We start from the raw sequence: 12,633 nt of genomic DNA on the forward strand, positions 1-12,633 counted from the left end.
TCCGGGGTTCAGTTTGGAGTAGTAGTGCAGAGGCTCAGAGCACCTGCCTGCATGCATAGGGGAGGTATTAGGAGTTTATGTCCTTCGTGCCCCTGTATGCTGAGACAGCCCTGGCAGCCCTGAAGCTGAGAGGGTTGCTGGCACCACAGGCTGGGACAGCCAGGCATGGGAAAAGGTGTGAGCACCTTGGCCAGGAAGTGGGGCCTCTGGTGAGCCCCGCAGACATACCTTGTATGCCTTAAGAGTGCCCTCCTGGAGAGCACGTGGGCAGGCACCGCCAGTAAAGGTGGGCCCCACAGGAAACTGCCCCCCCAGCCAGCACCACAGCTTAAGATGGGAACTTCACAAGCCAGGTGTGTGCCACACCCCTCCTCCCCTCTTCATACCTTTCTCGGGAGCAACAACGACAAAGGGAAGGGATAGGAGCAGGAAATTAAAGGTGTAAAAATTCAGTGCCAGGGCCATGGTACAGCAGGGAGGGCGTTTGCTTTGCCCGCGGCTGGCCCGGGTTCGATCCCCGGCATCCCGTATGGCCCCTGAACACCTCCAGGAGTGATTCCTGAGTGCAAAGCCAGGAGGGACCCCTGAGCATCGCCGGGTGTGACCCCAAATAAAAGAAAGGTGTGCAGATCCGGGACCTGCCCGGCCGGGTCGCAAGCGGGCGGGGCCGGCGGCGGGCCGCCCCGGGGGCGGGCCCGGGGCGGGGCGGCACCTGGGCCGGGGCGGGGGCGGGGCTGCGGGCGCTCCCCCTTCCCCGGGCTCCAGCCGGCGCAGGCAGCCGAGGCGGCAGCAGGCGAGCCGTGGCCCCGCGAGGCCATGAAGGTGAAGAAGGGCGGCGGCGGGCCCGGGTCGGGGGTGGAGCCCGCTCCGGGGTCCGCGGGCCCGAGCGTGGAGCCCAGACCCGAGCCTCCGCCGCAGACGGAGTCCGAATCCGGGTCCGAGTCGGAGCCCGAGCCAGGCCCGGGGCCCAGGCCGGGGCCGCTGCAAAGGAAGCAGCCGATCGGGCCGGAGGATGTGCTGGGGCTCCAGCGGATCACGGGCGGTGAGCACCGGCGAGGGAGCGCCGCCCGCGGGCGGGAGGGGAGGGGACCCTCGCGGCGCGCCCTGGCCTCCGCCCCCTTTCCCGCCCCCCACTCCGGCCTCCCCTCCCCCACCCGCTCCCCCTCGCCCCGGGCCCCTAGCCTCCTGCCTCCAGGCCTCAGAGCTCCAGGACCCTCCTGCCCCACCTTCCTCGAGCTCCCTGTGCGTCCCCACTCTCCTTGGGGGATTGGTTGCCACCCCACTCTCCCTTTAGGGGTGCCCATCCCTCTGTCCCGTGGTGGCGGGACAGCCGCCTCATCTGGGACCCTTCCCTAAGTCTTCCTTGCCTTGTTCTCTGCTCTAGGGGAGGGGGCGAGAGAGAACTGCCCCCCCCCCCCCTGCAGGCTCAGGGAGGGGGATTACTTAGGTGGCCACGAAATACAATGATCCCCAGGAGCCTGGGCCATCCCTTCTGTCCTCCCTCCCCCCAAAGGATCTGAAGGGGGGGGAACTCAGTGGGCCCTGGGGTGCGGGGGCCAGGGGGGTAGGGAGGTAAGGACACCCCTTAGCCTGGTCTAACCCGCAGCCTGGTCTCCACCAATGCGGGTCTGTGGCCGAACTACCTGACTCCTCTGTCAGTCTCAGCGTCCACAGCTCATTGCCTTTATGACCTTGGGCAAGCAGCTTCACCTCTGAACACATTCATCTGTGAAATGGGGATAATGACATTTGCCTTACAGGGCTTTTGTGAGAATAAATGCTCCGGCTTTGCACAGGTCCTCAGTGAGGCTTCTCCCGAGAGGCAGACAACTGGGCAGCAGGGGAGGGGAGGGTGACCTCACAGACTCAGGGCATGGAAGCCCTGTGGCCGAGATCATGGCTGAGGCTCAAAGAACAGGCTTTGCTCAATGGTAGCCCCTCGGGCTCCCCCTGTGAGAGCAACTCTTGGATCAGTGCTGAGTTCTGGAGCCCAGGACTGCCAGCCAGCCATGGAGGGACCAGGAAGGCAGGTCTGAACCTGTGCACCTGGGTCCCGTGGGGACCAGCTTCTCCTCTGAGCTAGGCAGCAGCCACTCAGCTCCCCCGTCCAAGCTGCTGTGGGTTCAGAGCATTCAGGATTCAGAGTCGCTCTGGGGTGGAACTTCCTCCTGGAGTTTAGGTCTGAAATCACCTGAGGGTTTATTTTGCAATTCTAGAGACTTTCAGCCCATGCACTACCATATTTCTCCTGTTTTGGAGGAAATTCATAGTGTTTCAAGATGGGGCATGTGTGAAGAGTAAGGTTAAAAAAAAAAAGCATCTGTAGAAGCTGAGGGCAGGGTTCTAGAACTTTCCACCAGTGCCCCCCTGCCTGCTCTCTATGACCCTAATCACACGGGTCTGAGGTTTGCTGTGCCTGGATTACCAGGTCCTGAATCCATCTTAGGAAACTATTTGCGGCTGAGGGAAGGGAGTTGTGGTCTGAGCCTTTGGCCACTCTGCGCCTTATTCTGGCCGGTCCCCGGTGACAGGCCTCCTCTTGTCCTGACCAAAAAGAGTGTCTGGGGAGTACTGTGCCCTGAGCACCTCTAAAGATGCTCATTCAATACATAGGTCCAGTTTGCAGTGGGAGAGACTGAGGTCAGACCACAGGAAGTTGTTCCCAAACGAGAGAAGCTGAAGAAGAGGGCGGGGAGGTAGCCCACAGGCTAGAGGGGGCCTTGTTAGTCCTTAGCACCACATGGTCCCCCCCAGCACCACCAGCAGTGATCCCTGAACCCTGCCAGCTCTGGCTGCCAAACCCGAACCAAACAAACCAGGTTGGGGACTCCAGGCAGAAGGGAGGGCTTTATGGGGACCTGGGACTTAGTTATCTTGGCCACCTCCTCTATCTCTGTCTTTGGGCTGGTGCTTGCTTCCTGTGAGAACAAGGTATGTTCTGGGTGAGAGGGGTTGTCCTCCTCTTCTCTCAGCTCTCAGTTTGCCCCCCCCACCAGCCTGCCACAGGCCCTTCTTAGGGGCCACATGGTCACACCAGGAAGGCTTCCTGGAAAGGGCCGCATCGGTTCGGAAAGAGCAGTGGCTTTACATTCACTTCCTCTTCCTGCCTCAGAGGACCGACTGGGGTGGCCTAGGGGCTTGGGGGTGATTTCCGGGCCCTTGTGGGGAGGATGCTGCGGTGCAGGCTGATAGCCCCAGACCCGTGCTGCGCCTCTCGCATCTGCCCGAGCACTGCCGGTGCTGCTGCAAGACAGGCTCTAATATTCCTATGCTCACCCAGGCAGGGCCCATCAACACTCAGTTTCTCTTCTGGGCCCCAGGACTCCCCTCCCGGCTGTGCGCCACATCCTCCTCCTGGCTCTTCCCTTTGTGGGTGACTCAGGCCAGGTAGATGACCTTCCAGAGTCTTCCACGTGGAAATGCACTGAGGATGGGAGCAGAGACGGCCCCTTCCCCTTCAGCAGCCTCAGCTCTGCAGAGCTTTGCTAAGCAGCTTAATGGAACTGGGCTTGTGTAAGAGGCTTCCGGGGAGAGGAGGTGGCCGGGGTGGGAAGCGACAGGACGGGCTGTCCTCCTGCCCAGCTCAGGAAAAATCCTTCTCCAGACCTGAGAGGTCACACCAGAGGTAGCTTTGGGTGCACGACCTCTGTGGAGCTGGTGCCCAAAAAGAAAGGAGTGTATCTGCCCCATCTGGCTGGGGGCTCCCCATTGGGTTGGAAACTCCATGGGCACAGTCATTGCACCAGCCCTGGCAAAGCGGGGCCTGGATTAAGATCCCTCAAGGTCAGGGTTGGCCGAGCCAGTATGGGGGGAGTATTTATCCTTTGCCCTGCTCCGTTCTGAGCCCAGCAGCCATCAGGATAGAGCTGTGTATCCCCCCATTAGATGCCAAAGACAGAGCTATGACTCCCCTCTGCGGCGGTAGGGAGCAGGGGCTGGGACGTCAAGGGTGGGAGCGAGTCCAGGGTCCCTTGGGAGCCGGGCCAGCTCCTTCCTGGCTCAGCCACCTGTCTCCCCTAGACTACCTGTGCTCCCCCGAGGAGAACATCTACAAGATTGACTTCATCAGGTTCAAGATTCGGGACATGGATTCGGGCACGGTCCTCTTTGAAATTAAGAAGCCCCCAGCCTCAGGTGAGGGGGCTTGTGGGCCTGTACAGAGGGAAGAGGTTTGGGGGGGCCAGGTGATGGGAAGGTTCACAGGCCCAGAGGGGTCTGAGCAAACTCAGGGCTTGGACCCCACCCTCTCAGGAGTCTCCAGGCCCATCTGGGCTGGGCCTCTTCCCCCTTTCCCTCCTGTTTCTGAGGCTCCCCCCACTGTAATTACAGAACTGTGTCTTCTGTAACCTGGGGACCCTCACTTGTAGTTGGTGAAGCGCTGGACTCTACCCCCAAGGTGGCACCTTCAATTGTGCATCAGAATCTCCTGGGAAGTTTTTTTGTTCTGTTTCATTATTTAGTTTGTGGGGGCCGTACCTTGCAGTGCTCAGGAGCTACTCCTGGCGTTGCACTCAGGGATCACTTGTGGCAGTGCTCGGGGAACTGACCATTTTGGGTGCCAGGGATTGAACCTAAGTATGAGTAAGCAAAATGCCCTACCCACTATACGATCCCTCCTGTCTTATGGGAAATTTTTTAAAGATTCAAACAGATTGGGGCCTGGGGCGGATCCCTGGGTGGGCGAGGGCCCAACCGGAAGCCACTGAGCCCCAGCTGGGCTACATTACAGAGCGGTTGCCCATCAACCTGCGGGATGTGGACCCCAATGCCGGGCGCTTTGTCCGCTACCAATTCACCCCTGCCTTTCTCCGCCTGAGGCAGGTGGGAGCCACGTGAGTCGAGGGGCCTGGGCGAGGGTGGGTGTGGGTGGCGGGAGCCTGTCCCAACTCCTTCCCCAGCCATTCTCAGGGTGCTTTCCCAGGCACTCAGCCTGCCCCTGTGTCTCGCTCAGGGTTGAGTTCACGGTGGGGGACAAGCCTGTCAACAACTTCCGCATGATCGAGAGGCACTACTTCCGCAACCAGCTCCTCAAGAGCTTCGACTTCCACTTCGGCTTCTGCATCCCCAGCAGCAAGAACACCTGCGAGCACATCTATGACTTCCCCCCGCTTTCCGAGGAGCTGAGTGCGTGCGGGGCCTTACGGATTGTGGGGTGCAGGAGGGGGGCAGGGATGCGTACTCACTCCCTTTCTGCCCACCTGGATCTCTCGTGTCTGCTCCCTCTGCCTGTGTCCCTTTACAGGGACCGAGGCTCAAAGAGGCTCTTTCAGGAGCTTCACCTGTGTGCCCGCCTGGGCCCCTGTGGGGACTGGCTCAGGCCCTTGACCTTTGCCCCCCATCTCTTGCAGTCAATGAGATGATCCGTCATCCATATGAAACCCAGTCAGACAGCTTCTACTTCGTGGAGGACCGGCTGGTGATGCACAACAAAGCGGACTATTCCTACAGCGGGGCGCCCTGACCCCCACCCCAAGCTGTCCCCTACCCCCGGACACTTCTGCGCCCTCAGTCAGGACTTCCCCAGCACGTACCTCTCCATCCCAGATTTTCTGCCCTGGGATTGCACCCTGAACTCGGAGTCAGCATAGGGAGAGGGGCTATCCTGGGTCTCAGTTCATGTCCAGGATACCTCTGGGGGCTTGGGGCTGGGGGTGGGGGGGCTGCAAGGGGGATATTTTGCCTCCATGTCCTTGAAGTTCTCCTGAGAGAGGAGAGGTCAGAACTTCCAACAGTCTCACTGCTTCTCTGGAGCCAGACCCCGTATCCCGCTCACCCTACAGGCTTTCAGGGTTGAACATTCACAGGTGACAATCCGTGGTGGAGATCTGGCTTCCAGGCCACCTGAGGGACTCTGGGTGTCCTAACCCCACCCCCAAACCTGCATCTTAGTGGGGCCCGGACACTGCCTGAGTTGTGGGAGGGCCCAGCTGACTACAGCCTATGGTCAGGGCTGGACCACCTGTGTATATAGTTTTCAATAAACTCTTTCTCCTTTTCCGTTCTCTAGTTGTAGGCCAGAGTGTGTGGAAGTGTTGTGAGTGGGGGGTGTGGACAGTAAACCTCTCGGTCCCCTGAGTCCCTGCACACTGACACCCTCACCCCTGCACCTCCAGCCGTGCAGCAGCTGGAAAGTTTTTGCCTCTGGGAGTCCTAGGCCCTAAGGGGGACCTGGAGAACACACGGAAACCAGGCCTTAAGCCAAGGCGGGAGGGAAAGTACAAGATGCCAGCTTGGCTTCCTGACCACAGGTGCTACTCAGTTCCCTGGGTGTACTTCTAGCCTCTTGCTTGTCAGTAGACAGGGATTTGGCTTAGGAACCATTTCCTTGTTCTTGGCTGCCTTGGGGAGACCTAACATATAACATGGCCCTGCACCCCTCCTCTCCCACCCCCACACCAGCCCTGGCCTGGCCCCATCTTCCTTGCCCTGTTGGAGGAGATCCAAGAAGAGGTAGCCGAGGTTACCCCAGGGTTCCAGGCGTGGATTCTAAAGGACAGTGTCATCCTCTCAGTCTGGGTGAAGGGTGATTTTTTTTTCCATCACACCCGGCAGCACTGACAGTCTGCTCCCTGCTGTGTTGCTTGGGGGTCACTCTGATGCTGAGTGCCAGCCTGTTGAGTTCCAGCTCGAGGGCCGAGGACTGGCTTCTAAGAGCTTAGTTAGAACCTTGACCGAGGCCTCACCTGTGGGTTATGACCCAGACTGAATGTAGGGGGTGCAAAAATATTGACAACAGTAAAAGGTTTCTGAATGTGCAACTAAAAACTGAAAAATTGATCCCAAATCCACTACACATTCAAGTTGTGAATCTGTGGTGTTTCTGGCAGTATTTGTCTGTGCTGGGTGTCTCAGATAAAAAGTGGTGATGAATGAAAAAGTTTAGGAAGCCCTAGACAAGGGCTGGAGAGATAGTACAGAGGTTGCATGCATTCAATCCCAGATCAAACTCCTGACATCGTACACGTTACAAATACAGAGTATGGAGTCTGGAGTAATCCTTGGGCACAGCCAGGTGTGCCTCAAAGTGTCAAAAAACCAAAACTACAACAAAAAAAGAAGTCCTGGTTTTGAGACCTGAGAATTCTTTTGGGCTTGGGGGTTCTTCCTGGGAGCCAGGACTTAAGCAGAGCTCTGGGAAATCCAAAATGAGTGAGAGCCACGGAACACATCCCTGGCCCTGGAATAAGATGGACAGAGCACACAGTGGACCAAGAGTCATCCTTCATGGAGTCCGGAGAGATAGTCCTGGGCGTGTTGGGTGCTTGCCTTCGTTGGTCATTCGGGTGTTGGGGCTTCTAAGGAAGATGAAATCCAGTGAGGAGGAATAAGTAAGAACAATGGGGTCAGATTATCTCCAACTGCCAAGTGGAGAATGAGACCAAAAATCACCAACAATGCCATGTTCCAGGTCTGGGATAGGGTGTTTAGAGTATGTTAATTTAGAATGTTCACAGTTATTTCTGAGGAGGCCCCTATTAGGCTCAATTTGTAGAAAATGCAGACCCAGAGAGTTAACTTGCCCCACTATTGCACAGCTTTTTGGTTTGTTTGGGTCACACCCCCTTGCTTGGGGGACCATGAAGTGCCAGGGAATAAACCCTGGTCTCCTGCATGCAAAACCTGTGCACCGACCCTTTGAGCTAGTTCTCCAACTTCTCAATGCTTTTTTGTGTGGGGGGGCTCTGTGCTCAGGGGTCACTCCTGACTGGGCTTGGAGAACCATATGGGGTGCCAGGGATTGAACTTGGGTTGGCAGCATGCAAGGCAAGCACCCTACCCACTGTATGCTGGTCCCATTTTTTTTGGGGGGTGGGAGTCACACCAGTGGTGCCCAGGGCTTATTCCTGGCTCTGTGTTCAGGGACCATTCTTGGCAGTGCTCAGGAGATCCTATGGAGTGCTGGGGACTGAACCTGGGTTGCCGCAAGTACAGGCAAGTGCTGGACCTGCTGAGGTCTCACCGCTGGCACAGTTCTTAAGTAGCAGCACGACCACTGCGACCACTGCTCTGAGCGTTGATAGGCGCATGACGGGGAGGTAAGCGCACAGAAGTGTGGGGAAGCAAGTGAGCACTTGAGAGCAGGGCAGAGGGATAGGGCTGAGCAGGGAGTTAAGAGGCCCAGCCAGAGCGAGAGTGGGGCAGTAGGGAAATGGGGGGGGGGATGGGAGGAGTTTTGGAGTGGGTTCTGCTGGGAGTTAAGGGAGGAAAGAATTTCACCGAGGGGTACATTGGCAGGAACTGTCAGTTGTCACAAAGGAGAGGAAGGTGCCCGGCGTGGGAGGGAATTTGGTTTATATTGGAGGTTCCCTAGAATTCTGGAGAGGACAGGTGTGTGTGTGGGTGTGGGTGGGAGGTGGCGTGGAGGGATTTGATGTAGGTGTTGTTAATCCACAGAGAAACTATAGTGAGCAAGAGGGACTTTTAGGTCCACAGGCGCCAGGAACAAGAGGTCGCCCTGATAACTTTGGTCATTGCTCTTGCTAAGGCAGACCAGTTTTATTTTTTGTTTTGTTTTTCGGTTTTCTGGTTTGGGGCTGCATACGGCAGGGCTCAGGGCTCTTAGTCTCGGCTCTGTGCTTAGGGATCACTCCTGAAAGGGCTCAGGGGACCGTGTGTGGTGATGGGCATCCAACCTGGATCAGCTGTGTACAAGGCAAGCGCCTTAACTCCACTCTCACCCCAGTCCCAGTTCTGTGTCTTTTTTTTTTTTGGTTGGGGGTGGGAGGCATCCAGTGATGCTCAGGGGCTACTCTTGGCTCAGAGCTCGGGATTGTTCTTGGTGGTATTCAGGAATTCTGAGGTGCTGGATATTAAACCTGGACTTCCTGCCTGCTCTCTAGCCTGGGCTGAGGTCCTGAGTTTTGGTTTTGCGTCACACCCGGTGATGCTTAGGGGTTATTCTTGGCTCTGCACTCAGGAATCACTCCTGGCAGTGCTCGGGGGACCATATAGGATGCTCGGGATCAAAGCTGGGTCCGGTGTGTGCAACGCAAACACCTGACCCGTGTACTTTTGCTCCAGCCCCTGGGTTGAGGTTCCGCTGCACTTCCCTAAAGGGACCCTCGGAGAGGGTCTCCTGCTCTGAGTTCCTCATCCCTGAAGCAGGTCACAGGCCTGCACTCCCCCCTGTGGAGCCTGTGTCCCTTGGGTCCTTCTACTTTGAAAACTTCCTGCCTCTGGCACTGCTGCTAAAGGCCCAAGGGGCTGCATTTGGTTCTTGGCACTTCCTCTAAGAACCTAAATTACCCTTGGGGAGAGAAGCTCAGTTCCAATCTTGCTGTATCCAGGCATGAATCTGTCTCTTTGCAGTGGCTCAGATATTTAGATTTTGAACTCAGGCATTTCATGAGACTCCCCTCTTCCCCGCCCTCCCTCCCCCATAATGGGATTAGCAGTAAAATGCAAAGATTACAGGGAGACTCATGGCTTGAGCCTATCTGGGTTGGACTGAAGCATTCACACTGGGAGTGCCAAACCAGCTGAAATATTGAGAGGCAATAACTGCTGGTAAATTGCCATCCTCCTTAGCCTGGTCCCGCCCCTTCGAGCCACCCTCCAATCCGCACCCAGCAACGGAAGCCAGGGGCGTGGTGCTCCGCTACCGCGGGCCCTGCTGCGGCTGATGGAGAGCCAGCCCTGAGCCATCCATCTCCCCTGTCCCGTTTTTGTTTTGTTTCGTTTTGGGGGCTCCACATGACGATGCTCAGCGGTTACTTCTGGTTCTTCACTCAGGAATCACTTTTTTTTTTCCTTTTTGGGTCACACCCGGCAATGCACAGGGGTTACTCTTGGCTTTGCACTCAGGAATTACTTCGGGTGGTGCTCGGGGGACCATATGGGATGCTGGGAATCGAACCCAGGTCGGCCGCGTGCAAGGCAAACGCCCTACCCGCTGTGCTATTGCTCTAGCCACAGGAATCACTTCTGATATGCTCCGGGAACCACATGGTGTGCCAGGGATCAAGCACGGCTCATCTGCATGCAAGACAAGCGCTCCCCTTAAACCCTGTGCTATGTCTCCATCCTCTCTGTTCAGTTTTTGAACCCTCAGGTTTGGAACCCCTGAACCGAAGGGTTAATTTTTCCAGAAGAGATCCAGAATCCATTCAGAATTTGCTGCTCACCCTTAACTGTGGTTAAAAGCTTGGCGACAAGTGGCCAGCAGGGGGCAGCATATGAGTAGGAGTGTGGGGTTCAGCGGAGCACGACGGGGCGGCCCCGTTTTAAAAGCATACGGTCCCCCATGGAGCTGGAGAGATAGTATAGTGCGGAAGGCGCTGGCTTTGCACGCTGCCAACTGGGTATCAATACCTGGTATCTCATATGGTCCCCTAATCCTTGCCAGGAGTGATCCCTGAGCACAGAACCAGGAGTAGTACCTGAGCACTACCAGGTGTGGCCCTCCACAAAAGTCAAAAGTCAGTTATAATGACAAATCAACAAATACAAGAACAAGACTCAAAGTCTTGAAAGCATGTGCTCTGCTCTTTAAAGCTGTCTCTCCATGCCCCAACCCCCAAACCTTACATTGCTGCCACCTTTCTTTTTCTTTCTTTCTTTCTTTCTTTCTTTCTTTCTTTCTTTCTTTCTTTCTTTCTTTCTTTCTTTCTTCTTTCTTTCTTTCTTTCTTTCTTTCTTTCTTTCTTTCTTTCTTTCTCTTTCCTTCCTTCCTTCTTTCTCTTTCCTTCCTTCCTTCCTTCCTTCCTTCCTTCCTTTCTTTCTCTCTCATGTGGGGGTAAGCACTCTAGGGTGTGGCTGACTGGGCCCAGGGCAGGGGTCTCGTTGAGGTCCTGGAGGCGTGACCTGCTCACTGCCTTGACCTGGGGTGTAGCGAGTTGGCTTGTCTGAACAAACCAGGATGTAAGGGTCTGAGATAAGAAAGTTTTTGCCAGTAAATCTCTTTTTTTTGGGGGGGGGGGTCATACCTGGCGATGCTCAGGGGTTACTCCTGGCTCTGCACTCAGGAATTACTCCTAGTGCTCAGGGGACCATATGGGATGCTGGGAATCGAACCCAGGCTGGTGGCGTGCAAGGCAAATGCCTCACCCACACTGTGCTATCATCGCTCCAGCCCCCTTGCCACTAAATCTCTTTCACAAAATGCTTGACCTTAACCTACAGGCCAGGGTTGGTCAGAGCTGGGGTGTCATGTCATCTGGGGGCTGAAGAGAATCTTCACCCCCTTTATCTATAGCCAAAGCCAGGCTGGGGTGGATGGGGGTCTTCGTGTGAACACCCAGGGCCATGCTGTCCCCACGCTTACCCCAGGCTGTCTAAGCCTTAGAATCTCTAGGAAGGCGAGTGCTGATGAAAGGTGGAGTTGTATTCTGGAATCTTCTATAGAGCTATTCTCTGAGGCAGACAGGCTTTGGCTGACCCCTACCTCCAGGCCCATCCTGAAAAAACTTTCCAAACAAACTCCCCCCGCCCCCCCACCCCGAGGTTATTCTGAAACTTGGGGTTCACGTGTATGCTTTTGGCTCCAATTTCAACCCTATTACTGTTCGGGCATAGTGTGAGGCTGTTTGCCCAGGTGATGCCAACCTGCCTGGGAGGTGAGTTTGACCAAGATAGACAGAGACCACCACCCAGAGTCAGCTGTGCGTGAGTCACAGTCCCTGTGTGGGGGTGCGAAGGCCCAGCCTGGGCCTGGCCTTGTTCGAGGAGATGAGGGCTGTCAGCAGCTGGTGGGGGGGTGGCAGGAGGTGGGAGCAGGCCCCTCGCCCTCCCTCCAGGCAGGGTGGCCACTTCTTCACATCCCTTTGGAAGCTCTCCTGGGAGGAGCGGTCTGCCCGTGTACCCCATCCTCGGTCCCCCCTGAAGTGGGGACAGCCCATCTTCCCAGATGCTCACTCTTGGGACCTGGAAACTCCCCGGCCCAAGGGGCGCACGGCAGTGACCACACGGGCTCGGGGTGGGAAGGGCTGGGAATGAAGCCTCAGGAGCAATGCCACAGGCACTTGCTTTATTGTTCCAGAATAGGGGACAGTGGCGGCCATGGAGGGCTCTGCCTGCGCTCCGACCTCATCAGAGACAAGCGTCCATCCACCTCAGAGAGAGCTCTTGTCACCCTGAGGCTCAGCACTTGCTTCTGGGGCATCTGGAGTCTGCTAGGGAGTCAGAGAAAGGGGCCTAGGCACCCCCAGCCTCCCTTTCCTGAATGCCCCAGCTGCCTGAAACCGTTGGGAGGAATTAGTCGCCTGGGACCTAAACTACCTGAACTTCTTCTAGGATTTGTGGGACCATGGGGACCCAGAGGGGACCCCCTGCACCCAGGATAGGAGGAGAAGATGCTTTCAAGTTTCTGAGGACGAAGGCTTTTCCAAACACTTTGTGTTGGGACTGGGCTCAGTTTGGTCCGGGGACACAGGTGGCTCCTCCCGTGTGCCCCCCTGAGAGAGAGGCCCCATACAGCGTGTGTGGAGGACGGGGTTGGCCCTTGCGGTCCACAGACGACCTGGGGAGAGGCTCCCTCTATCTTCCTCCTCCTCCTCCTCCTCCTCCTTGACTGACTGTGGGGCTGACCTCTGGGAGAATAAATACAGGAGCTCTGGGAAGGACTAGGCCTAGTGGGGGGTCAAGCTGGAGAGAAGTGGGTGTCAGAATCAGGTTCCAGGGTGGGCTTGGCCCTGA

At 56.7% G+C, this 12,633-nt stretch overlaps 1 protein-coding gene across 1 annotated transcript; it reads left to right on the forward strand.

Annotated features, from left to right (window-relative positions):
* The first annotated feature begins 728 nt into the window (after positions 1-728).
* On the forward strand, positions 729-5,543 carry UNC119 (unc-119 lipid binding chaperone). Its single transcript, XM_056126875.1, has 5 exons — positions 729-1,042; positions 4,021-4,134; positions 4,730-4,832; positions 4,952-5,124; positions 5,349-5,543. Exons 1-5 carry the CDS (start codon positions 817-819, stop codon positions 5,459-5,461), a joined length of 729 nt encoding a protein of 242 aa, XP_055982850.1. The 5' UTR covers positions 729-816; the 3' UTR covers positions 5,462-5,543.
* Positions 5,544-12,633: the final 7,090 nt, after the last annotated feature.

This window comes from Sorex fumeus, unplaced genomic scaffold, assembly GCF_029834395.1.
Source record: "Sorex fumeus unplaced genomic scaffold, SorFum_2.1 ptg000063l, whole genome shotgun sequence".
In the NCBI taxonomy this organism is placed as follows: domain Eukaryota; kingdom Metazoa; phylum Chordata; class Mammalia; order Eulipotyphla; family Soricidae; genus Sorex; species Sorex fumeus.